Source organism: Monopterus albus, unplaced genomic scaffold, assembly GCF_001952655.1.
Source record: "Monopterus albus unplaced genomic scaffold, M_albus_1.0 scaffold31.1, whole genome shotgun sequence".
Taxonomy (NCBI): domain Eukaryota; kingdom Metazoa; phylum Chordata; class Actinopteri; order Synbranchiformes; family Synbranchidae; genus Monopterus; species Monopterus albus.
Window position 1 is genome coordinate 3,430,146 of NW_018127911.1, and position 27,897 is coordinate 3,458,042.

A 27,897-nucleotide genomic window follows, 5' to 3' on the forward strand; every position below is an offset into this window, starting at 1 on the left:
CCCCCCCCTTGCTACTTTCTTGCCACACTTGGGCTGTTTTGAGTCATATTTTGATTAGGTTTCAACTCAAAGCCTTATTCATTGACCACTTGTTCACTCTTTCTCAAAGCACATCCTCTGTACCTGTTCTGTGAAGTGTTTAGTGCCATGCCTACTTAAATAAACAGCATACCTTGGTCCAAGACCAAGTAGCTGTAAAATGGAATATATTTTTATTATGCTGAATTAAATAAAGACGCTTTGTATAGTAACGTTTATTCAACCTTTCACTTGCCCTCTGGAGCAAGTGAGTCTGTATTACTGTCAGTCTTGTGCTAAAGTAATAATATTATCAGAACCTTCTATCCATATCTGTAATTGAAAAACCATTGTGTAGTTGAGAAACTGCAGTGAGGAAAGTTAAAAACAGGATCAGAGTGTTGTTGTTGTTTTTGTGGTTTGTTTTTGAAAGTGTGGTCAATACCTTCCACAGGTATTCATCTTGTTGTGTTTTCATTACACTTGTTTAAGAGTTTCAAACGTCCTCTACACTGTTTTTTTTTTTCTTTTTAAGGATTTTTTGTCAGGTAACACATATTTAGGTGGAATATACTATAAGGCTAGCTTGTTGAAAGTATATAGGGCTATATTTGACATTCTTATCCTCCCCAGGGTATGCTTATGCTGGAATTCTTTGTTTGTTTTAATAAGCTGAAATGGATTCTTATGAGCTGCAGCTCTTTAAATCAGAGAATAGAACAGCAAGGTAAAGGAAATGTATTTTTACACTGATGAAACTATTTAGCCTTGCCTTGCAGGTGCTACACTTCAGGGAGGAACACCAAATCATTGGCCCTTTAAAAACAATTTACTGATACTTCCGTTTTACCCAGCTCTCCCTACATTTGGTAGGTGCTGCTTGTATGCCTTTATTCCATCTGCCCAACAGATGTGGAAATCCACTAGCAGCGTAGCTATAATAAGATCACATTCTTGACTTGTTTTTTCAGGCTGCATTTTCTTTATTTTTGCATACCATGCCTTTGAATGCTTCGTGGACTTGTAGTTAATTTGGTCTTTTATCTAAATCCATCTCTCTTCCACTCTGATGGGGTAGTTTATGTTGTATTGGACATTGACTGCTGCTAACTATAGACAATATAACCTCTATTATATGGCATAACTGTGTGCTACCTCGGGAGAAACTATTATTCATCTGGCAGTATGACTGTCAACACTGATAGCCCTGCTATGCTTCCGTACATTCATAGATGGTTTATGACTCGTGTTTATGTATTTTTATTTATTTTTTGTCCCCTTGACCTTTTCTTATTCACATCAGTACACTGAGCTTAATCTCCCCAAAAAGTGGGGTGATGACAACGGTAATCACACATGTCTGCTTAAAAAATAGTTGACAAGTTCTTTTATTTCATGCAAAATTTTGGCAGCATAAATTATTGCCATATTAAAGAGAAAACCCAATTATGAATATCAATGTTTAAATGTTATGACATGTATTTATTGCATAAGAATATAATGACTTTAAACTTTTCACTTGTTAAATTGCAACATTTTTTTTCTACTATACTACCAACCTCAAAAATGAGCTTGATGTATCTTTATTTGTTTTTGTTCTGTCTTTGTGACGGTCTAAGTTGCAGTGAAATGCACTTGCATGCATGCATACTTTTACACTTTGCTGGGTTGGTTCTCAACCTAAGCATCAGATCTTTTATTTAGGGCTTATGATAAATTGCTTCACAAGGGTTTACACTTAAGTAGTGATTTTTAAAAAGAAACCATTTAATTTCTTCTGATGACATACTGGACATGTTTTAGTCCCTTAACCTCCTCAACTGAAGCAGATTGAAAAAGAAAAAGCTTTTTTAAGTCTGCTCAGCACACTTCACATGAAGCCTGCATGGAAGTTTGATTGAGTATGGCTATAAGGGTTCATGAAACAAAACAGCTGAGTTGTTGCTTTATGTATTGTTTAGGTTAAATAAATTGACAGTATACAACATCACTCGGTCATGAAGACAGGCAGATGTATTACCAATATGCGTACCATAGTAGATTATTATCTTGGCTCTAACTTGTGCAAACTCTCTAGCACCTGTGATCGTTCTGACTTGTGCAGGTCTTTCAGTGTAACGCATACTGTTGTCATGCAAAACCAGATTTTGTTTTTTGAGAGCGACTACAGTCATGTCACGCTCTGCTCTTATGTATGTAAGGCATAATTATGAGCTAGTTCACTACCCTCCATTTGAATTGTTAAGGGACAGATGTGCAGCCATAGCTCTGTATTTTGTAGTTGTATTAAAACAGTTCCTAAGCAGCTGTATTTATATAGCACTGTCACTCGAATTAAAATAAATGATAATGAGCCTCCAGATCAGTAGTTCAACTGCTACATAGCACAACCAACAGCATGTTTGTCGCCTATCTCTTGTTCAATTTCATCTTCAGTAATTTATTTATAGATGGTTATTATTGTATCAGTATTGCTCACAAATATTATCCTCCTTTGCCACCCCTAAGGCCTGGTCCTTCTTAAGGCTAGTAAAGGTTAAATGCAATTTTCTGATTTAGATTGGGCGACAATCTTTGTAAAATATTTGCAGCTGGTTGTTTCCATCCTACAGACACATTTACTTCTACACTGACAAACACTTTTACCCTGAACATTTGGCAGTAATGGTTGTCAGGGTTTCATAGGTCTTTTGCCTAAGATTGTTTGAAAGAGGTCAACTTATGGAGGTTCAAACATAGCTAGGTTTCAGGATAATTTTCCACCTTTTGGCTTAGCATTTTATCAAAATTGTGCGAAGGAATTGGTGTGCATTGAAGAACAACATTTTTCTCTTAGTAGAGAAATGTATTTATCGCTTTTGTATTGCACAGATTGGTTTCAAAGGTAAGACAAAGTATCAGGTTTTCAAACACAATGCCGTATACTAAACTTACTGTAGAGAACAGTGACAAGGGCAATAGGCATCACTAGGAGTCCCACCAGTAGATCAGCCACAGCAAGCGACATCAGAAAATAGTTTGTAGCATTCTGCAACTTTCTCTCAAGCGACACAGCAAGAATGACCAGGATATTGCCTCCGATAGTGGGGATGATGACCATGACAATAAGCAAGGCAGCCCATTTCAGATGAGCCTCAGACTCTTCTCCTGGCCATGAGCTGTTGGTCTCGAGTGGAGCCACGACTGCCTGAGACATGGTGCTGCAGAGGTTACAGCAGGCCTGAGCGTGGGTCGGGGCTCTGATCTTTCTGGTGTTTGACACTCGGTCAGCATGGTCACCGAGTCCCACGGGCAAGGGCAGAGGGTAGGGTGGGACAGCTCGGGGTCAGTGAACAGGGTGCTTCATTCCTTGAGCAGTGTACAAACCAGAAGGAATAGCTAACACTTAGTAGAGGATTCAATGAAAACAAGTCCAACACTACGAGCTCCTGTTGCTGGCAATAATCCCAACACGATTAGTACTTCCACAGTGAAATTTTAGCAGGGGTCCTCACTTTCGCAGGCAGTAGAAACCTTTGTCATCTGGTGCAGAACAGCAGGTCTGTTCAAGGAACAGCGATACCTTATTACCATTTTTTTTTCAATTTTTCTGAATAATGACATAATAATGAAAGATGTTTTATGGTAATAAATGAAGGTCCTTCTTTTTTTCATTTTCTGTCATTATATTGTAGTTTACAGTATATAAAACTAACTTATGAAAGATAATAATGGTTGTGTAATGGCTACATCTGGATTGAGATATCTAAAATTTTGTCTAAATTGTATCTATATATAAACAGATGTTGGGTATTAAAATGTAACTGTTAGGTTTTTAAATTAAAGTTACATGCCTTGTCTCATTGTCTACAACCCAAACTTGTAAAAATACAGAGATGTACCCTATGCTTGTGGAATGGCTGTAACAGTGTTAAATTTGATCTGCAAAAAATACAGTGTCCATTAGCATTATTGTGATTTTGCAAAAGGTTCTTACCTGCTCCTAAAGGTAACACTTGTTCTTCAAAGAAGCCCTTTGACACTTCATTTTTCTCATAAACACTAAAGCAATATGCTGTGCTGGGAAAAATAATGCCTATTACCCCATGTATTTCAAAATTTTTGCAGCGCTTAGTATATGTTTTTACCATGCCCTACCTCAACTATATATCTACCCTCCATTAAATAAAAATGTGACAGAGAATGCCCTCTGTCAGCAGCAAAATCCTAAATCTGTCTCTGTCTGAAGCAGTCCATGATGTGGAATTTGTCTTTATTCCAAATGTTGGAGGAACCCCCAGTCTTGCTTCGCATCGTCTACGGCGATCACAGGTTTAAAACTTTCAGATGTTGTGGCTCCTCTGCCTCTCTCCCTCTCCCACTCTCTGCTGCCTCTTGTTCACAGCTTGTGATCCTCCCTCTCTCACACTGTCTCTTTCCCTTCCCTCCTCTTCGCCTTGCCCATGAGTCAGACGGTGTTTAAAACAGATGAATGTCTTCATGCTGGCTTCATCCCAGTGGTTCTGGGAGGTAATTTCCTTCAGCACAGCCATCCCACTGTTTATATTTGTCACTTTCAGTTCTCTCCTCTATTCGAAGCAAGAAGTCGTGGGGTATGGGGAGAAGCCTTCCATATGTTGGCTGAGGTACTCAACAAATGTACTGTACCCCATAGCTTTTCCATTTTGTCCTCATATTTCCAGTGTGAGTCATTTAAATAGAATAATTTTCTTCAAAATGATTAAGTTAAGATTTAATCCTTATTTGTTTTTACATTTGATCTCCTTGCCTTAAAAAGTCAGTGTTTTCTCACTGTTATACTGTTATACTAAAGCAGATGCAAGACATTAAAAGATGTAGAAATAAACATTCCCAGAGTTTAGAGTAACCTGATGATGATGATGAGTGATTCTTCTCTTCATAAGAAAATGTGAGAATCTGTACACCCTTAGGTTTCCAAGTAAAGAACATTCCACTGACCAAATGTTTTATCTGAAGCATGTTTCCTAATAGACTTACTGTGCCAATACCCATGTAAAATACACTGTCATGTTAAGTTTAGAATATTCATGCCCAGGAGTCGTATTAAGTTCCAGTGTCTGTTAGAAGAAAGCTAGTGCATTTCTAATTTGTGCCAGATGGGGATAATCAGACTTCAGGCTGATCCACAGTGATTTACAGGGAACATCTGAGATCCTGTCTCTAACCTCCATTCTCATTTCATTGCAAAGTATTTCTGGTAATTTTTTCTGTCACATCAAATACGTACCAAAAAGGCACATTTTAAACAACCGGTCTTGCTTTTTCATAGTTCAGACTTATTTGTCAGGATCTGCACATTATGGATAGTCAAATGCTATAACAAGATTTGAGGTTTTGGTTGAATATTTCATTTTTTTGAATGTTTGCATAATTTGAAAATGTTTTCCTAATAACTTTTGCACGTATATCAAGTTTGTACCAAACTGGATAATTATGACACTTTACTTGCCATAAACCTTCTACAAGTCATAAATTTAGTGTATGTTCCCTTTTTCCTTGCTCCCATAATGATGATTTTTTGTTATGTGCTGCATGTTCCTTTTCCCCTTTCCAACCAGCACACCTATTTGCAGCACTTTTCTTGATTCTTTCAGTACATATGTTGCTTCCTAGAGTAGGTTACTAAGTTACACCTGTATTATCATCTGAGACTCATGATTAAAAAAAAAATAAAATAAAAATTAAGCATACACATATAGTCCGAGCACATTAACAGTCAAGAAAAAGCTCTGTGCATTTTTGCAACGTTTTAAGTAAATATTTCTTATTATGCACATATGAACAATAAAATCCTGGCGCCTATATTGCGCCTAAAGGTCAGAGTACAGGAGCAACACTAGGTGCTGCTGAAGAGGTGATTTTTTTTTTTATTTTTTTTTTTTTCTCAGATCTGAGTGGATATCATTTTTAGAATTTTCCAAAGAAATAATAGGATGCATTGGACTGTAGGGTGAATGTGTTGGCACTTGCTAGTGTTACAGTTAGCCAACGTCTTAGAAAAATATCTATTTTATTGCCTTTTCTCTTCTTAACTTTTCAAATTTTAAAGGATTTTTGTTTATTTTTAGGTTTCTCATTTTATCACACATGAGGAGGATGCCATGTTTGGCTTGGAGTACAGACATCATTGTGTCAATGCCTTTTCAGATGAAACAACAATTATTTCTTCTTCCTATCTGGATTTTTCCAATTTGCCAGAAGTTGAAAGTAATTAGTAATTTTACATTTAAAATGTTGACTTGTGTTTTTTTTTTTTTTTTTTTTTTTTTTTTTTTACAATTCTACATTTAAGTTTTCTGATGCTGTGCCTCAAGTTACCGTAGTGTCCTATTGACTTCAAAAATCAAAATTATATTTCATTGTCTAGCTATTATAAAAACCTATTACAAAAATTTTCATGGCCTGGTTTTATTACTATAATTCATAAAACGGCATACTAAGCTTTTGCTGCAGGAGCAGTTACTGGAGAATTAACAGCCTAACAATGGTTAGGTCTTTTTTTTATTTATTTATTCATTTTCCTTCTCATTTTAAATCTGGCCCAAAACCAGACTTGTCTCTGAGAGCCTTGCCTTTTGGTCCACATCCAAGTAAGGATTAAAGGGAATCATCAAACTAAAAAAACTGAATGGACTTTATCTGTGTAAGTGAAGGGTGATTTAGATCTCCCAATGATTGCCGCTTGGGATCTTGTTAAATCTGCATGTAGTGGTTGAACCGAGCTTCTAATTCCAAGCACACCCCGGGGGGGGGGGTTGTTTTGAGAACATATTGATGCACAGCACCAAACACAAGACCCAACAAAGATTATGCTTATTTAAACATTATTTTCAAACCTTTATTGAGGCTATTTTTTGGTTAAATCAGATGGAGTAATCTTAGTAGTTTTTTGTACATTGTGTACATTTTTATAACCTTCTGTTCTTTCCTGCATTGATGATGTAGCTGTAGCTCTTTTGAATAATGCATATTGTTTTGCATTTTGTTGTTTTTGTTTTTTTTATCTGTTTCTTAATTTTCAGCATTTTATTGTTTGTTTGGTTTCACTTATCTGGTCCAATCTATTGAAAAACAAATGCAGGTAAAAAAAAACAAACAAAAAAAAAACATTGTTCCTAAAGCTGTCACGGTAAAAGTGTTCATTTGCCTATAGAGAATGTGAAGATGTGTCACGCTGTGTTGGGATGTAGGTGGCACTGCCTGCATACATTCTTCTTTTGTTTGGCTAAAAAGCTTCTTAAATCATTTAGATCTCATTTACAGACTGTGGTAATTCAGAATGGACAACCTTAGCTGACTGTAGCTAATTTGTAGCGGACCAAGATATTCCATCGATGAGGGCGACAGACTAAAAAATAATTGCACCCTTTATGTTTTGAAATCCCTTTTAGATTCTTTGAATCTTTTAATTATGTTGTGCACCGTAGAGGATGACATACTGTATCTAAATCCCTTCCTATCCTTATGTGAGGAACATTGTTTTTAAACATCTCAATAAAATAAGTCGTAACCCAATGAATGGTGTCATTGCTAGCTTTGTTTTTCTTTTTTTGTTTTGTTTAATGATTACAGTTGGGAAGATGAAGCCCACTCTCTTGTCCTCAGTTTTTTTTTTTTAAGCCTTAATATTTTTCTCTCTTTTTTTTCTCAATCTGTTTTCAGGACCCCAGAGCAGTGTCCCAGTGTCGTGTCTCTTTTGTCAGAGAGCTACAATCCTCATGTTCGTTGTGGGGCCGCCATGGCTCTGGGGATCTGCTGTGCTGGGACAGGAAACAAGGTGAGTCCCTCCTTCTTAATCCCTCTCTTTAATTATTTTTTTTTCCATGCTTGAAATTTTTAACTTGCCTTTCTGTAGAAACTTTGGAGTCCTCGCACTGATATAAAACAAAAATGCTTACATACAACTGTTGGCCTTTCTGTGAATATAGCCCATTTCAGATAAAGCAGTGGTTCTCCATAGCTGAGATACCTAAAGGTCCGGTCACTCTGAGAATTTATGATGTTTGTGGTGTTCCTACCCCCATTAGACTGAAACCTGTTTGTGCTTGTCATCTCTGTTCCAAAATGTAAACAACCGAGTTCTTATTTAATGAGATGCCAACACAAGAGCATACTCCTGTTGTAATCAGTGCTCATAATTGGAATTAATGGTTCTTCCATGGCCGTGTACCGGAAATGTTTAGATAGCATTGTTTTTTTTGTTTTTTTTTTTGTTTGTTAACCACTAAAGCATCATTGGTTCTAGTGAACTCATTTATTCTTTGAGCTTTATTTGTTTTGGCATGTTATGTTACTTCTGCTCAGAGGGTTTTCCCTAAAGCATCAAAGTGATGGCTCATCTGTGAGTTTTATCTGAAATGAGTGAGTACAAGCTCATTGTGTGTACCCCCTGCAGATGTAGTTGTGGATTGTCAGATGATCCCATGAGAACAAATAGTGCTTCATAAAAGCTTGTTTTTGAACTTCGTTCTGTGGAAGCTGTAATTATCCTCAGATGATCATACAAATCCACCATCTGCTTTTTAAGTACTTCAACAATTATCTTGATTCCTGTAAATAGGGATGAAAAAAAGTAACAAATCACTTCACGTTTAACCTTGTGACATTTGCTAGATTTTGCATGGAGGGTCGGTGCAGAGGAACTAGAGCTCTTGAAAGATTTTATAAAATAATGGCCCAAGCTGGTACGCAGTTGCCAGGCTACACTGTCATTGTTTTTCAGTTGAGTGGAGAGTGAGGAAGGCAGAGGGTAGGGATGCTACCAGTTCCCTACTTGTCTAACGATGAGTTGTCTATCAGTCTCAGGTGGCATAGCTCAAGTAGAGTCATGGTTCATTGCACTCTGAGCCTTGGAGCACCAAAATGAATGTTTTGCACCATGTCCAGCAAAGGCATGCTACAGAGCTCCAGTGCTTTTATTTTTTTCAGCATAAGACCTCAGGCCCATTAGGTTCCTAGAGAGAGTAATGATGTGGCTGTTTAGAGGGTGCACATACCTTTGCCATCATTTATGCACCTTAGACTTGGGATACTTTTGCTGAACTGGTGTTCCTGCTCTGTTGTATATGTAAAATAAAAAGCTGCACAGGAAAGCTATTTTGACCTTGTTTGTTTTGAGCTATCATGAAAATCTTAAATACAGTTCAGCTTGTTTTGGTGAATTGGATGGAAACATTGTTGAGTAAGAAAAATGTGTACAAGTGTAACATTAGCAGATTAACAAACCACTGGAGTGTTTCAGTACACGGTCATATGACACAGTTTCATAAATATGTATTCAAATGGAAATTATTTTGTGGTAAAATGTGTTCTGAACTGCTCCATTTATTTACACAAGCCTCCAGCCAAGTTCTAGTTGTACTGAATTGATGCTAATGTAAAGACTCAGGCATAGGTTTGTAGAAAACAGTCCACAACTGTACATGGATTAAGAGGATGTTAAGCAGCTACATTTCGTCTCAGCCAGCTCTGCTAATTGGGCCTGACAGTAAATACCTTCAATTAAACTCACTGTCAGCCTAACAGGAACAGGATGTGGTCGGCTAGTGTTGGCTTTACACTCTGACTTATCATCCCAGTACATGGCTGTCTCAGCCAGCAGAGCCAAGAGCACTGATGAAACATGGTTTATTTTATCTCTGCTGTCATCATGCTAGTTTATTTCTCTTTGCTTGTTGGAGCTGATGCTCCACTCTGAGTCTGTTCATGTGGGTTACAGCCATTACTGCTTAGGAAGAACTGAGGAAAGTGCAGAAATAAGAGAAGAGGAGTTGGTCCTCACTCACATCTCCATTCAGAGAGGAAACTGGAGAAGGCAGGGATTGTCATAACTGTTCCTCGGTTGTTCAGGGCAACCAAATATGGATGACACTAATGTCATTAATTATCCTGGTCTGGTTCCCTCTGTTGATAATCTTTTCCTGTATTTAATCAAACAGAAGAATCTACATTGAACTGATGTGCCTTCTTGGGAATGGCAAAATATCAAATGTATATAGAGTAAAAAAAAACATGGTATTGTCATTTTTATGTCCACCACAATCTGACTGAACCGAGAAGCTACAGATTTTAACACTACCACATCGCAGAAGAAGTCATTGTTTCTTTTGTTATAACCTATCAAATGTATGTTGAAAATGTTTTGTTGGCCTGTCTCTCACTGTTAATTTTATAAAACAACTTTAGCTTAGCACCCTGCATCTTAAGAAAACATTTTTACCCCCTCCTCCTGAGAAACGGAGAAAATTGAACCTATGGTTCATTTTTTTCACCTTTGAATGATGGAGAACACATAGGACTCTTGTGACTCTCAATTTGCAACATAAAATTATGTGAACTGTTTTACTTTTAGCAGTAAAATTATGATTTGCAGCCTGGCAACCAGTTCTAAAACTTACTGTTGTGCTGTGATGGACTTGAATGTTCATTCTAGGCTATAGAGTAAATTGACGAAGGCAGCATTTGGTGCCACTTCCTACTCTGTCATTGTGACAGTTGTCAAAGGATGATCATCATTTACTTTTTCATCTTTTCAACTTTTTTTCCATCTGATGACCCATTGATTAGACATGCTTTGTTTTATATTTACATAATTTGTGCCTGCCTGCCCTTGGATTTTTGATGGCATAGTTTGTAGTGCACAGCTCTCCCTTTTGCAAATGATTGGTCCTAATTTTTTGCAGAGATGCTAACTAAACACTATAGAGAGTACTGTGAGCATGTCCTGAAAGATGAATTTCTTTATCCACTTCATCAAGGAGCTGGTCTATGTATATGTTGTTTTTTTTATGTTAGCCTTCTTTAACATCAAAGAGAAGCATTTTCCACTGCTAATAATTTTCATACTATCATTCATTATTGCCTACATGCACCATGACAATAGATGAGTATTTACAAGCCCCATAAGGGTTGTGCATTCTTTTAATTACTAGTTTTCTGAAAGTACACTTATTTTTAAGTAGTATTACCAACTTCTGTGCTGTGACCTTTCTTTCTCAGGAGGCCATCAATCTGCTAGAGCCCATGACCAATGACCCAGTAAACTATGTGAGGCAAGGTGCCCTCATTGCCTCCGCCCTCATCATGATCCAACAGACTGAAGTCACCTGTCCCAAGGTAAGAACAAAATGTCTCTATTTTGATTGTAAATACTTGATTGATTGCTTCTCAATTATTGCCAGGAAATGGGGTTTATGGACATCAATGTTAACAGCTTGTATCAAAAGATTTGGTACTTATAACACACCAGTGGAACTGCCTTTTCCATGTGACCAAGTTGGTAATAAAGCTATAGAGTACAAACCTATAGTGTGCTGGTTTTTATCTGGGTGGTGTTTTAGTTATCTGCAGGATAACATGCCTCAGCAGCTCTTAAAATGATGTTTACTACCTCTGAGACCAGAGCTTTTGCTGAGGGGAGAGACTTGACTAAAAGCAGAGAGCATTAGATTTGTGAAGACGGAAGGAAAGAAGTCTGTGTCATTGAAGAGCGACTCGTCCAGGCACAACTGCATGCACTCACGCTTGGTGCACCACATACTTTGTCACAGACGGTTAAGTTTTGCCAGACACATTTTCAAAGACTCCTCATCTGCACAGCAACAGCCCTTAAAGCTCAAGGTGGTATGCAGGATTGTGCAAGAGTTTTTTTCAAACAGTGGAAAGTTAGGAGGTACTGCATCCATGGCTGTTTATTTCAGAGTCCCACTCTTTGTAATTTCCTGTTGTAGTTATAGAGAGCGGTCTTAGAGCTATATTTTAAGGGTGGTAAATTGGCCCAATTGATCTGTAACTATCTAGCACTGTATATTTTTCAAGATTTCACTCAAGCTGTTGAGATATGCTGTCAGTTCTGGGACTCCCACAGATGCTACACTGTTGTCATAGGTGTGGCAGCGCTGATACGAATGTGTTATCAATACTCTGCTGATATTGTACAAATATGGCAAATTGTATTACAATAAAAGCTAGGTTTACTGAAAAGTATATAGGTACAGCTGTGTTGTCTAGTTTTCTTCAGAGTTGAGGCTTAAATGCAGTGGTTTTTGTTTAAATTAGCAAGGTGCTAGTTTGCAACCCAACAACCTTGTGGTTTTTTTTGTTTGTTTATAACATATGCCAAAATTTACATTACTTTTTAGAAAATAATACATTCCAGTTCTTATTAAATACTTTAATGCAACCTGTTGTTAATTCACATTGTCTTAACACAAATAAAGTGTTGTAGTTGGCCGATATTGTCACACCAGCAATTCTGGGCTGCAAATTCATGCTTTTCCTCCCCACCCTATTTTAGGTGAACCAGTTCAGGCAGCTTTATGCAAAGGTGATCAATGACAAGCACGATGATGTTATGGCCAAGTTTGGCGCCATCCTGGCCCAGGGAATCCTGGATGCAGGTTAGTCTTCAGAGGTGCACAAGACACATCTTTAGATGTAAATATGTTCCACTAACTGGAAAGGCACCACTTGGATCTCTACAGTAGGTATGATTGTCTGTTACTGAGCAAGAGAGATCAAATTGGTATGTGGTCTTGCCTGCCCATGTGCCTTTACCCCTTAGGGGCATACAGAAAGACCAAAATTCTTCATTACACAGTAAAACAAGTGAACTGCTCTAACTGTTATGTGGGTTTGTGGCTTCTTCTGTATATGCATGTGTCTTTGAGTTCCTTTACGCTCAAGCAAACACAAAAGTAACCCTCTTCAGCTGACCACCCGTGTACTCCGTCTCTGGAACACATCACGCTATGGTGCATTAGTGCCTAGCGATCCTACTTCAACCCTGCTCTGCTCTGAGCCATATGGCCTGTTGGTCTCCCCTTGGTGATTACTGTTTGTCTGATAGTCTCTTGTGTTTGTGTATCTGCACGGGTGTTTGTGGACACAAGCATGCAGTGTGCGTTTGCATGTGTGGGGTCCTACAGAGCTGGACATCATGACATTGCTAGTCACACACTCTCACATACATGAGGAACACACACAACTTCACATACATAAACCTTCAATATAGGCAGGAGCAGAAACCCATTTCCTAGCACCAGCACAGGGCCAGAAAGAAATCAGTTCAGATTACATACTGCTGTTTAAATTCACTATCTTGTTTTGCTACTTAGACAAAGTGAAACCTATCTCAAGTATTTGCACCATTACTTGAAAGGAGAAATGTAGTGCATGTGATTTTGAAATGTTTGTGACTCATGAATGTTTTTCATCAGTCATTAAATTGCCTCTTAATTTACTCCGCCCCTGCAGCAGCACTATTTGATGGCTATTTTGATTTGAGCAGATTAGCCATCTTCATGACAGGCAGGACCACAATCATATATCAAATCAGCCACATTAACTGCAATAAACAAAGGCTAACATGCCAAAATGACTCTGCGTGAGACCATCCAGACAAACCCTCACCACCGGTGTCATTTTTCAGACTCCCAGCTCTCCCTGCTGCTCTCTCTGCCAAATCTCAGCTCTCAGTGCATACCCATGTTTTCCGCACAGTTTCAGTATGTATCTTACAGCTGAAACACTCCAGGCAAAAACACGCTCCTGTTTGAATGGCAGACATGCTTGTGCAGTGGGTTAGGGGTATCTGAGGTGCAGACGCAACAGTATTTAATTTGATGGGCGGAAGCGATTAGAGTGATCACTGGTGTTCATTACCCAGGAAATGTCGGCCTCTTTTGCTTGATAAGAGTACAGACTTTTCCTCACTAATTGATGCACTGTGTTAATTAGCTTTAATGAGTGGTTTTTCTGTCATTCCTTTAATGAAACATTTTCTGTCTTTCTGTTTTATAGGATTTTGATGTTTAGATTTTTTTACATTGAAATGACAAATAGGCTGATTGTTGTAGTCACATTACACCTTTGAGCAATCACTGCTATGCCTCTTTCACCATCTCCTTGGTGTAAAAATTGACCCACCAAACAGAGAGCTGGAAAAAACAGCTGGTGGGACAAACAAGCTAGTCAAGTGCTCTCAAGCACTTCTCAAGTTTTTAAGAGACTCTTAAGCACCTGGTTGTAGTACAGCGAGCACACCTCATGACTCATTCTGGTCAGCATTGAGTTTGTGGGACTGGAATGGTTTCAACTCTGATTCAGATGTCAAGATAAGGCACCGTGATTATATGATCTCTGTGACCTCAGAATAGAGTGGGGGCAGAGTGGGACAATGGCAGATGATTTAACTGCTATTGTTTAGGCTGGCTGTATTCTTAGCTGGAAGAGCTACTCCCTACTTTACTACTCTCTTAAAAGTAAAGTTTTGCTTTTCATCCCTGTAGAAATGACATTCATCATGGTGGCCTCCTGTCTTCTCTTCTTCCTCCTCCTCCCTCTGTCTTCCCTTGGGTCATCCCTCCTCCAGTTTGTGTCAGAAAGTTCTTTGGCTGTCTGTTACTCTTTTGTACTGTTTCAAAGTGCACCCTTGACCTCCATTTTTCACCTTCTTTGTAGTCTGTTCCACTGGCATTCATAAATTGACCTTTGGTTTTTATTTAGTAGAGCTCACCTTTTTGCTATGATAGGTGACAGTGAGGGCTTACCTAGAAATCCCCTCACACAGATGCACACACTCTTAGAAAGAAATGGCCTTATGGTTATGTTTTTTGTCACACTAGCATTACAAGATAATTTTTGTTCTTTTTACTTCTTTTGCAAAATTATTAATCAAATCCCAATTTAGAATTTGTAGCCTGAAACATGGTTCCAGTTAATCCCAAAGGCTCCTTGTCATTTTTCTTAGAACAGAATCAGAATCTGCTTTATTGACCAGGTGTGTTGGCCACACGAGAAATGTGGTACATCAGCTCTCAATGTGTATGTACATATCCCAATGCAAGGGGCAAGTAAATGGTAAACCAGCAACAATAAGAGATAACTGCAAGCTAAAGTCTGGAAGCTGGGTTTTGAATAAAGTTCTCTTTACTTTGTCTTGCATGATGTATAGAGAGTGTTGTCATTGATATAAACTGAGTGGATAAACACTAGAAACACCCCTCTCAGTGTAATGCAATACAGTAAACTGGCAACTTCAGTATATGTTTAGTTGTTGAAACCCTAGTGGACCATGTTTACTGTACACTGTGGGGAATGTCTTTCTGCAGGAGGTAGCAGGACGTCTTGTTGACCTAAATAGCCTTGGGGGGGGAAATGAATTAAAAACAGATTTACTTTGGTAAAAATCAAGCTGGAATGAGCTCTATATACAGTAATTTGTAGCTTTTTCAAGACAGCTGCAAAAGGTGCCCTGTTACTTTTCGGACAGCTGACACACCTCTTGTGATGTAGATGAACTATTAATCTCCTGAGTAGCTCAAATCTGTTAATTAATGGAGCCTGTTTTTTTTATTTTTTATTTTATGCAGGATGCTGTAGACAATGGGTTTAACTGACTTGCCTACATGTCTCTGTAGTTTAAATCCTGCCCTGAGACGGGCAGGTCAGACAGGTTGAAGCTAAAAGACAGCCTTAACAGGGTGGTGACCATCCTGGTCTGTACTCTCACTAACCTCCCACTCCCATCATATGATTCCTGTGCCAAATTGAAAACAGTTTATTTCACAATCAGCAATAAGTGTAACATCAGAGAAAAGGCTGTTTTAATCAAATGGGTTGTTTTTTTTTTGTTGTTTTTTTTGATGGAGACTAATCATGTAATTCGTAGCAGTGATTCCACAGCCTTCACGTGGACAAACATAATATGACCGAGTACACTTTTTACCTTTAGTTAAAGTGGTAATGCCAGGATATATGTAGCTTTTATTGAGGTTTGATCCTCTTTTTCCGCACTCATCTGGATTTATCCACTGATTTGTCAACATCTCACAGGTCTGTTCCATGAAACCACATCCCTCTCTAATATTTCTGTTTCCTGTTGTCCAGGTGGGCGTAATATGACCATCTCTCTGCAGTCCAGAACGGGTCACACTCACATGCCGTCTGTGGTCGGCCTGCTAGTCTTCACCCAGTTCTGGTTCTGGTTCCCCCTCTCTCACTTCCTGTCATTGTCCTTCACTCCAACTGCTATAATTGGCCTCAACAAGGACCTCAAGGTGAAGCATCTAGACTTGTGATTGTTGTGTCAGAAAATATCGTTACATCTACAGATGGGTGACAAAGGGAAAAACCTGTATAAATGAGTGGTCTCTTCCAGGATGATGTGTCCTCATTCATAAGGCACAAAGGTCATTGAATGATTTGATGAATATGAAAATGATGTGAATCATATGCTGTGGCCTTCAGTCACCATCTCAATCCTGTTGGGAGATTATAGGGAACCTTTATGACAAGCTCTCAGCACAGGCAAGCTTCTACTATATGCTGTACATTATTTTTTAATAACAGCACAGGCTGAAACATTATTTTATATATACTACACCCTTTGTAATATATCAGTAGTTATACACTACATCACTATGTATTTTTATTGTATAAAATTTGTTTTGTAAAAGTACAACTACAGCTGACCTCAGGGATAGGAGTGTGGCTACTTAATTTGGCTGCTGAAGTTGTATTTCGCACTATGTGTCTGGAAAGTATTTGGTTTCTTGCCTTGGAAACAACTGTCACCAGCAGTCTGTCCATGACATGCCCTTCCTGACTGTGGGCCTGTTCTGGCTCCCAGCCACTCGCAAACTGATGCCAAAGGATCAGTGTGACATACTGGGGTCTTAAACTAACTGGTGGACATTATCTCCCCATTGCTACCCAAATTAGCAGCACCTGACACGAGAAACACATGCACACTTTTGTGTGTTGTGCATTCTCTGCTTAACAAGGCGCTGGAGAATATATTTGGTGTAAAGCCCCACACAATACACCAGAGGATAGAGTGTAGCGTGGGGTGGGGGTGGGGGCGGGACGCAGCAGAACAGCCCTCGTGCTGCACCCTGCCAAGGCTTGTCAGCACCTGTTTAACTCCACAGCATGAGCCTTAACCTCTCAATGCCAGACAAAGAACAACCTTGGCATTGCTTTTTTTTTTGTGACAAACTTGAACCCACACTTACAGCCTCTAGCTATACAAAAGAAATTATTTCATACCTTCTCATTCTGCCTTCATATTGTTATGAAATGGCTGAATTATGGTGTGATATAAAATAACAAGTCCCCCCGTCACGCACTGTGCTGCCGTGCTTCTTTCTTGGATCATTGGGTCAGTTGCATACATCATTTGGTTTCTCTTATAATTTGAAGGGTCACACTAAACAGAAGACACCTGGTGCTGCTGTAGCTGGAGATTGTCTTTTATGTTTGCATAGGGATAGGTAAAGCTGACAGCATTTTCTCATTTTTGCATAAGGCTAAGGCTGTAAAAAGCACTCCCTCTTTTCCTTACTGTTTGCCAGATAAAATATAAGATGAACTTAAAAGAAAAGCCTAACTCAAAGCCATGCAATCTCCAGTTCAGCCCTTTCCTAACACTTACTTTTTTTCCCTTTTGGGCATTTTATAAACCCAATGATTAATAACAATTGTCACATTCTAATGGCCTAAAATAACTGGCAGATTAATTGATGAAACTGATTAATAGTTTTTCAGTTCTAGTTCCCATACAGATGTTTAGCAGGTATAATTGTCATTGTGCTCACCATCCTAGTTTGGACATTTCACTTCAAACCACGCATGTCAACCTTGTGCAGCAACTAAATAAATAATCAGAGATCACCCAAGTCACTGGACATCATTCTCTGTTTGAACATTTATGTCTTGGACCAGCATTGTTATTCCCACGCCAGTGTGGCTAGAAGTCGTTAGTTATGTTTGGCTTGCTTCTCTGAAAAGATGTTAGAGGTCTGACCCCTCTAAAGTGGATCTGAGTGATCACAACCAAGTTGCTGTATGTAGAGTTACTAAACATCTGTAAAATCTTCTTTCCAATCAGATGCCCAAGGTGCAGTACCGCTCCAACTGTAAGCCCTCCACCTTCGCTTACCCACCAGCTCTGGAGGTTCCAAAGGAGAAAGAGAAGGAGAAGGTGAGATTAGTGGCGCCACAACAGATTAGCTTCTTCTGCTTCCTTTTCTCTGAAGTCGGGGAAACTTGATCTCTCTTCATATTGATTTATGAATAATTTCAAACCCTCCTTGTCAGACTCACCTTTTTCTTGCCTGTTGTGTTTATTATTTTAGCATCTCTGGCCTGTTTTTCCTCTGTTGCTTCATTTCACAATCCTAGATGTTCTTGAAAAAAGTAATGAAAGATTAAGCGGCATTTATGTTGTAGTTGACTAGTTTTTACATTTTAAACCATGTTTGTGGAAGGTCTGAGTAACTGTGGTACTGTCTTACATTGTAGAAATGTCTCTGCTCTCTCTGTCTGCATGACAGGTATCCACTGCTGTTCTCTCAATCACAGCCAAAGCCAAAAAGAAGGAGAAGGAAAAGAAAGAAAAGGAGGAGGAGAAGATGGAGGTGGTGAGTGGAAACTCCCAGTACTCGTTCCGTTCCCTTCCCTCAGTACTAACAACCGTATTTTATTTCCTCTTTTGTGCTTACCTGTTCAACTGGACTCAAATGAACATGTTAATAGTGCAGAGTAATTTATTTTATTTTGTTTATGTACTAAGTTTTAATAGTCAAGAGTTAGGAGGCTTTATCTCCCGTAACAGAAGGATTTACACTTTAAGACTTACTTTTATGGGAGATTGGCCTAAATTAAAACAAATGAATCAGTGATCATTAGACCCTTGAAATGTATTATAAGTTAGTTTTTCAGGGATTTATTATGTTGTTGTCCTGCACTGCAGGGAGATAACATGGAGCCTCCAGGGTTAATAAAGTCATCAATTTATTACTCCAGGGTCCTTTCTGTTCTTTTTGAAAATGGCCAAAAAAGACATGGGTCTCTATCAGATGCATATGTACATGTTCATACCAATCTAATTTCTCATACTACGTGCAGTCTGTGAAGGTTCTTCATAGGGTCTGCATGCAGGAAATTGAGTGGTAAAATGTTACATTCAAACAGCAGCAATGTTTTGTCGCCACATGTGCCCTTTTCTTGACTGCAAAAAAAAAAATCAGATGATGCCTCTTTTGTATACAGATCACCATATTCACACATACCCTTGTTTCAGTCTTAAACTTTCCACTTATCTACACCCAGTGTTAACAGACACACTCTGTAGTTCAGAGCCAGTATCACTTTCATCGTCTTATTTTTTCACCCTTAGCAGCATGTTGGAGCCACGCTACAGATTTTGCCATGCTACATCTCACCTCTGGTGCTGAGAGACAAACCTAGAACTGTCTGGCCAGCTCACGTCAGGCTTTTGATTTTATTTGGCTTAATGTGTTTAGAAGACAGTTGAAGGGAAGGCATCTACTCGAACTGGGGTCAAGACAGATCTGAATTTACAGGTTGTTGTGTTTTGGATAGTTCTATACTGTAGAATAGACTTTGGTTTTGACCATTTCTTAACACTTAGATAATCTATTTTATCTTTAAAACTTGACTGTGATACCCTTTATATCTCCAGTGATTATATCAACACCAAAATATGTTTGGTTGAATGGTTGGGAATAAATGGAGATGGACAGGGAAAAGAAAAAAGTAGGGTAATGATAAATATATACCTTACACAGTATGATGACATTACATTGAAAAGCATGAAGAAATTGCATTTATGCAACTTGCAGTGCCTTGCGAAAGTATTCGGCCCCCTTGAACTTTGCCACCTTTTGCCACATTTCAGGCTTCAAACATAAAGATATAAAATTGTAATTTTTTGTGAAGAATCAACAACAAGTGGGACACAATCATGAAGTGGAATGAAATTTATTGGATATTTCAAACTTTTTTAACAAATAAAAAACTGAAAAATTCGGCGTGCAAAATTATTCAGCCCCTTTACTTTCAGTGCAGCAAACTCTCTCCAGAAGTTCAGTGAGGATCTCTGAATGATCCAATGTTGACCTAAATGACTAATGATGATAAATAGAATCCACCTGTGTGTAATCAAGTCTCCGTATAAATGCACCTGCACTGTGATAGTCTCAGAGGTCCGTTTAAAGCACAGAGAGCATCATGAAGAACAAGGAACACACCAGGCAGCTCCGAGATACTGTTGTGGAGAAGTTTAAAGCCGGATTTGGATACAAAAAGATTTCCCAAGCTTTAAACATCCCAAGGAGCACTGTGCAAGCGATAATATTGAAATGGAAGGAGTATCAGACCACTGCAAATCTACCAAGACCTGGCCGTCCCTCTAAACTTTCAGCTCATACAAAGAGAAGACTGATCAGAGATGCAGCCAAGAGGCCCATGATCACTCTGGATGAACTGCAGAGATCTACAGCTGAGATGGTATACGCTGTCCATAGTACAACAATCAGTCGTATACTGCACAAATCTGGCCTTTATGAAAGAGTGGCAAGAAGAAAGCCATTTCATAAAGATATCCATAAAAAGTGTCGTTTAAAGTTTGCCACAAGCCACCTGGGAGACACACCAAACATGTGGAAGAAGGTGCTCTGGTCAGATGAAACCAAAATCGAACTTTTTGGCAACAATGCAAAACGTTATGTTTGGCATAAAAGCAACACAGCTCATCACCCTGAACACACCATCCCCACTGTCAAACATGGTGGTGGCAGCATCATGGTTTGGGCCTGCTTTTCTTCAGCAGGGACAGGGAAGATGGTTAAAATTGATGGGAAGATGGATGGAGCCAAATACAGGACCATTCTGGAAGGAAACCTGATGGAGTCTGCAAAAGACCTGAGACTGGGACGGAGATTTGTCTTCCAACAAGACAATGATCCAAAACATAAAGCAAAATCTACAATGGAATGGTTCACAAATAAACATATCCAGGTGTTAGAATGGCCAAGTCAAAGTCCAGACCTGAATCCAATCGAGAATCTGTGGAAAGAACTGAAAACTGCTGTTCACAAACGCTCTCCATCCAACCTCACTGAGCTCGAGCTGTTTTGCAAGGAGGCATGGGCAAAAATTTCAGTCTCTCGATGTGCAAAACTGATAGAGACATACCCCAAGCGATTTACAGCTGTAATCGCAGCAAAAGGTGGCGCTACAACGTATTAACTTAAGGGGGTTGAATAATTTTGCACGCCCAATTTTTCAGTTTTTTATTTGTTAAAAAAGTTTGAAATATCCAATAAATTTCGTTCCACTTCATGATTGTGTCCCACTTGTTGTTGATTCTTCACAAAAAATTACAGTTTTATATCTTTATGTTTGAAGCCTGAAATGTGGCAAAAGGTCACAAAGTTCAAGGGGGCCGAATACTTTCACAAGGCACTGTATAGCACATACTTGCCTGAGAATCAGAATGTTCAAAGAAATCATGGTGATAACACGAGGCCAACCCTGGCGAAACACAGATTTAATCAGAAGGCTTACTGCAACTGTATGTGGTTGTACAGTCCGGTTTGTAGCCTCCAGTTAGAAACTGAGTCAGAGTTAAAAACATATCTCAGTACTTCAGAACATTTTTAGGAGGTGATTTAGATTTGTTCTGAGATACATTTTTTTTTATATTGCCAGCTCCCTTGGCACCTTCTGTTCTTCTTTATCTTGTTTATGGGTTTCTGGCATGACTGATGGCGCAACAAATCACCGGCCATCAGGAACGCACGAAAGTACAGCATCAACATAAAGAAAGAAACCTAGAATTTATTACTCAAAACCCCTCAAATAATGGTCAAACTTATGGTAGAAAAATAGGTTCTGATTTTGTTTTGAGCCAACACATCATTATTGGGGATGATCAACAATTTCTATCTAGTAAGGTCTACACAGCACAGTAATATAGGGAAAACCCAACAAATCCCCGTTGAGCCTGTGCTCAAGAAAAACAGTAGACATTGACAGACGTTCACTTGTTGGTTTAGGGGTAAAATGGGCTGCAGGCAAAGCGAGCGAAGACGTCACATTTCTGCAAGTTTTTGTTCTGTTCGTTCAACAGCTGTTTGGCAAACTACTCATACCGGCTCCATTACTGGCTTATTGTTGCACTGTGGAGTGATTTCTGTCTCTGCGGTTAAGGGAAGCCTGGGGTGTATCGTTATGTGGAGGCACCGCTATGACGTGCAATTGATACAGCGGTGTCCTCTCTAATAGAACCAGATGTAGCTGCCTGCTAATATAGAGCTAGTTTGGTCAGATAACGGGCAATCACAACACTGTAAATGTGCAAACAAATTCTAAATTGGTCTTTCAGACTAAGAGGTGCTTTGTCACCTAGAATTCCAGTCCTATGGATGAAAATCGTAATAGTTTTAAGCCTGGCTGAAAATCTCTGCCCTCGCCGGCTGGGATCAAGATAATCCTGATCGGTTTTCACCTGGCTGTCACCGCATAGAGTAGATCTTTCTGCAGCTTTGAGCTGTTGCCTCACTGGGCTCCTTCAGTCCCTGTCTTGCACAGCGTTCTGCACTGAGTGACAGCACTCCCTTTCCATTGATGATGATTAGGCAGCTGTCGATGACTCTGGGACTTGTCTCCGTTTGTGCTTGGAATGCTCAGAAACACAGCTGCACACTTTGGACGCAAGGGCGCTCACATACAGTCAGCAGCCTTTGCAGTACTTATAATGGGGAATAATATTTAAAAATATTCCTGTGTCTAAATTACTATATGGATCAGCACCTAAATCTAATCGATTTGTTTTGTGGGCCATTCCCTACCTCTCCAAAAAATGTCATTAAAATCCATTCAGTACTTTTTGAGTTATGTTGTTAAAAAAAAAAAAAAACACACACACCAACAAACACTGACAAAACCATAACCCCCACCCTTAGTGGAGCTAAAAAGTACCTGAAAACAAGCAATACCACCTGATGCTCAAAATGCTGATTTTCTGTCACAGGAGGTCCAGGAGGGTGAGAAGGAAAAAGAAAAGGAAAAGGAGAAGGAAAAAGAAAAGGAAAAGGAGAAGGAAAAAGAAAAGGAAAAGGAGAAGGAGAAGGAGGAGAAGGAGAAAGAGAAGAAGAAAGAAGTCGAGCCAAACTTTCAGCTCCTGGAGAACCCGGCCAGAGTGATGCCGGCTCAGCTCAAAGTCCTCATCATGCCCGAGACCTGCCGCTACCAGCCCTTCAAACCGGTAACACCCCTCTGTGTTTGTCAGCAGTAGATGTCAAATTTTAATGTTAGTCCGGCATCAAGCAAATGCCATGAAACAGTGCTATACAGCAGTCATCGAATCAGAAATCTTCACAGAAAAGTTTGTATTTCAGGTAGTCAGAATAGATTGAAGTACAACACTACAGTACCAGGGTTTTCCCTCGATGAATGTGAGTCTACCACAGTCATGGCACTTCCCTAATAAATTGGTAAATGTACTTATTACTGCATTGTTTTACAATTTATATACCATTATTCTGGGCATTCTGGAGAGACTCGCGTTTACACACACAATAGCATCTAGAATGCACTAAACATAAATGTAATGATATTTAACAAAGTAAAAGTATCCCAGAGAGTTTTGTTTTCAGTCCTGTTGTAAATGCCGACAGCTTTACACAGTAAATGGCAGGACAACACGCAGTCACCCAGTGACGGAGTCCTGTTAAGCGGACGTTCTGTTTGGTTTTGTGTCCAGTAAGTTAAGCCCAGAGTATTACATTATATGACGTATTGTATCAAGTGCCAAAATGGTGTCTTTGCTTGTCTAAAGTTTTGTAATGCTGTGTTCCTTTTAAGGGTTTGTTTTTACATTCAGAGGCAGGTTTAGGAAGTGAAAATGTTTTACAGGCTTATCTTGAAATCTGGTCATTATCAGTAGTTTTATTGAGCCTATTCTGTGGATCAGATCACATTAATATGAAGTTCCCTACCATTTTCCCTTAGTTTCTTAGAGTGCTAGCTGAATATCTCCACAGATATGTTATTTTAAACTCTACTGTTCAGTTCTGTTCAAACCAAACTGCCATCAAAACCACACACTACACACATCAGTGATCTTTGCTTTTAAACAAATCAACCCCCTCAAGCATTTTAGTATTTTTGGCTACACTTGTTCACTTACTTGGTCCATCACTGAAGCTATAAAATGCTGAGCAAAACATTTTTTTTGACTTATTATATCAAATGAAATTATATATCGTGGATAGTATATTACCTCTTTCATTTGTTCAGCATGGTACTTTTGATAACTTTGGAACCCTGCGTATTTCAGTGAGAATATAAAATACATTTCTGGGCCTGCAAATGACACTGGTTCAACAACCTGGTAAAACAGACAGTAACCCTGAGGTCCCAGAGACTCAGGATGACGCCATGTTCCACATGTAGCGCTTGTGGTAAGTTAATGAAGTCATGTATTAAGTTTTATCTGTTTTATGCACCTAGCAGTTCGATATAAACTGTGTAATAGGGACCTCACATACATAATCTTGAAGATGGGTACAGAGTTAAAGCAAGTAATTCTTTTTTTTACCCCTGAGGTGCACTAAAATCTGCTTTTTCAAGTGATTATAATCAAATGTATCAAGTCACCACAACATATTTAGTAATTGTTAGGTGATGTGCACAGAAAGTGGAAGAAATGGTAGAGTTAATGGGGCTCCCCAGATGGCTAATTTGGACATGGATATAAACATTGTTTGTTGGTTCCCACATGATTAGAGCACTTAAATAGAAAACTGTGACACATTTTGTCTATTTACCTTTTAGTGTGCTGCATTTCCTCTTTTCAGCATTGTCATTGTAGTCAGATCAAAGCACAGCCCTCTTTAAAGACTGAATTCAGTTTCTTTCCAGTATTACATAAACATTAAGTTCGCTGTGTAGATGTAAATAAATACAGTGCAGCTTGTCCCTGCCTCTGAACCAGGATACTTTAAACAGAAACATCAGTGTACTAGCCAGTGGTAGAATTCACCCTTTTTGCACCACATTTATCAGGTCATTTGCTCTGTCTGTCACCAGCTCCACACAGGAGGGATCATCATCATGAAAGATACCAGTGAGGAGGAGGAGGAGCTGGTGGAGCCGGTCTCAGCTCACGGCCCCAAAATCGAGGAGGAAGAGCAGGAGCCAGAGCCCCCTGAGCCCTTCGAGTACACTGATGAGTAGAAATGTTCCCACAGCAAAGGTATGTTCACAGAAACCATTCCTCCATGCTGTTTTTTTTCTACATTTGTCTATCCACCTGCTGCATCAATATGTCTGCAGCATCTTTTAAAAAGTCCTAAAATGTCAGAATGCATTTTTTGATTTCAACAGTTGGATCTAAACTGTCTTTTTAGCACAGTTGCATTTACCTTTTTGTTTCTTAAATGTGTTTTCTTAAGAGACAGTTTGTCCTTACTGTTAAATATCATTAACCTGAAATTGTCTTAATTTCCAACTTATTTATCATTTATTTCCTGCTGGTCTTTAAAAGTATTAAAGCTGAAACTAGCAGACACCATGGCCACAACAGCATTAGAGTCACAGAAAGCAATTCAGACAGAAGTATGATAATGTGGTTGCTTACGGTTAGAAAGTCAAGTTAAGGTTTCATATAATACTGTGACTGACCTCCACACACTCCCATGCAGCTGTCAGGCCTTTTTCTTAGGAAGTAACATTGTGATAACACACAATGCAGCTCTGTACTGTTAACCCAGACACACCCATCACTGGCTGAGTAATGTTAACATCTCTGCCATCTTCAAACTCCAGCTCTCGGGGGCAGACCTGCTCGCTGCACTTGCCAACAAAGCTTGATGTTTAATGATTCCTGGCTGCTTTTTGTGTTTGTGTTGGATTGTCTCTAGCCTGCCTCCCATGCAGGCACTCGCTGCTGCGTGTGATGAGACTGATGAAGTGTCAATGACCAAATTAGGGCCTCTGAGCATACTATGTCATCTCTCTATGAGGTTCAAGCACTGTGTGACAGATTAAACACCACACAGACCATTGTCGGGCCGACTGAATGGGTTAGATTTGTTTGCAGAAGGCAGTGCAGCACGCCAAGTGGTTAGTGACCAACCAGAATTATTGTAAGGCTTGATGCTCAGAACAGAAATGTGTCCAGTCAGAGTGCCCTTGAGCAAATTGGCTGGTATTGACTGTATATTTTCTGGTCCCTGAGTCCATATCACACACTAGGGCTGGATAATTGATACTGATCTCTCAATTAGGTTCAATTCGATTTCCATTTGAGTTCATAATGATGTATCTACATCTGATAAAAACCAAGGTTACACAAATTGCTTCCCAGAACTTAACATTTTTTTCTGCAGTCAGCAAGTGAGCCACACTGTTTTTTCCTCGAATATAAAGTTATGTTGAGTGCACATTATCGGCTGAATTGTAAACACATTTCCTGCTTCAATGCAAAGCAACTAAAGCATGACAAATCTGTTTTTAGGCCTACATGGAATAGTACAAACCCTGCACCCTTCAGAGCAGTATCGTAAGGCATAATAAAAAAAAAAAAAAGCATTATCCCATACAGCTACATGCAGTAGTAGATGTTTCAACTACTGTAAGTCCAGACTCCACTCCAGTGATCCATTTTTCATACAGAAGGAATCTGACTCATCTGCACTGTTTTTGTTGACAGCTGCTAGTTTAGTATAGCTCCCTAACAGGAACGGACAAAATAGAATCCACATACTGTTCACTCAACTTCCCCGTCCTCACATCTTGTAGCCAGAGATAATCTCTCTTCAACAATGTAAACAGTCTTTTTATAGTCTGAACCTCCTGTAGATGAAATCTCTGTAATTTGCTTTGAGGTAGCCACAGTCTGCTAACATCTCAAGCCACAGCTGTCCCATGAACTCTACCTGGATCTTTACCATCTGAATCACTCAAAAATGGTTCTTCTTCCACTGCTGTTTGTTAAAAAACTATATCAGTTGGCTTCACGACAGTTGATGGAATGTTTTGAATTGATCATCCACAGTAATGAGATTTTGACAAATGTTTGTGTGTGTGTTTTTTTTTTATTCTAATGAGAGTTTTTCATTTTTACTATCTTTCCCCCTCAGATCAGAAGAAGTGAGTTCTCAACATGTCGGTCTAACGTCTCCCTCCTGTGCATCCACCTATCCACCCACCTCCCTGCTTCACTTCCTTTTTTACATGTTTCTTTCCTGTCCTGGCTCCTTGTTTTCCAGACAGGGAATGTTTTACATTCACATATTGTATAATTCTCTGTCAGTACAATAAAAAATATATATATATAGGAGACTGGAGAGTTTGGGTTTATTGGAGTTGATATTTCACCAGGTGTGCACTGAGGACCTCTCATTTATACTGGTTTACATTTTAGCACTCTGCAACAGCTGCTACAGACAGACTGCTGAGTGCACTACCCAGCAGTCTGTCTCTGTACAGTGGGCTGAGTCTACTGTATCAGGCAAATACAGTTCTTGGTGTCTTGAAGTTACTGGTTAACACACAGCGACATTTCATTACCGTTAAGTATTTTATAGATGTACAGTAGCACATGTGCAGTGCTAGAAGTACTTACAGTAAGTTTATAAATACAAAGAAACATACAAAATATAAATAAGTTGAAGTCCTGCACTGAAAATACTAAGTATATTAGCATCAAGATATATTTAAAGTACAAAAAGTAAAAGTACTTGTGAAGAATGACATTTCTTGATGGGACCCAAGTTCATTTATATAATATTATTGGATTAAAATTAAAATCTTAAACAACCTTATTGTGTAAATCACATTTAATGTTGCAGCTGCCTAACATGGAGTTAAAATTAACTACTTTGTATGCTTAGAACTTGAATTACTGCTAAGTAGCTTGTAAATTTCCCACTGAGGATCAAAAGAGTCTTATGATTACACTGTATTTTGGAAAATTAATCTGATTTTGAAATGTAGTTTCATAAAAGGTAAACATTTGCCTCTTGAGTATTTTTATTTTCTGCT

At 39.0% G+C, this 27,897-nt stretch overlaps 2 protein-coding genes across 2 annotated transcripts in view; one reads left to right on the forward strand and one right to left on the reverse strand.

Annotated features, from left to right (window-relative positions):
- htr2b (5-hydroxytryptamine (serotonin) receptor 2B, G protein-coupled) overlaps positions 1-4,348 on the reverse strand; it is an 8,477-nt gene extending 4,129 nt beyond the window's left edge. Inside the window, exons 1-2 of the mRNA XM_020596780.1 lie at positions 3,995-4,348; positions 2,953-3,559 (exon numbers count right to left, since the gene is read on the reverse strand). Coding sequence (XP_020452436.1) covers positions 2,953-3,214 — 262 coding nt within the window. The 5' untranslated portion in view covers positions 3,215-3,559; positions 3,995-4,348. The remainder of the gene's footprint in view (positions 1-2,952; positions 3,560-3,994) is intronic.
- The window catches only part of psmd1 (proteasome 26S subunit, non-ATPase 1), a 42,283-nt gene extending 15,087 nt beyond the window's left edge, over positions 1-27,196 (forward strand). Inside the window, exons 17-25 of the mRNA XM_020596781.1 lie at positions 7,702-7,816; positions 11,038-11,154; positions 12,335-12,437; positions 15,928-16,097; positions 17,930-18,022; positions 18,375-18,461; positions 22,937-23,113; positions 24,940-25,105; positions 26,994-27,196. Of these exons, the coding sequence (XP_020452437.1) occupies positions 7,702-7,816; positions 11,038-11,154; positions 12,335-12,437; positions 15,928-16,097; positions 17,930-18,022; positions 18,375-18,461; positions 22,937-23,113; positions 24,940-25,086 (1,009 nt within the window). The 3' untranslated portion in view covers positions 25,087-25,105; positions 26,994-27,196. The remainder of the gene's footprint in view (positions 1-7,701; positions 7,817-11,037; positions 11,155-12,334; positions 12,438-15,927; positions 16,098-17,929; positions 18,023-18,374; positions 18,462-22,936; positions 23,114-24,939; positions 25,106-26,993) is intronic.
- The last annotated feature ends 701 nt before the right edge of the window (positions 27,197-27,897 follow it).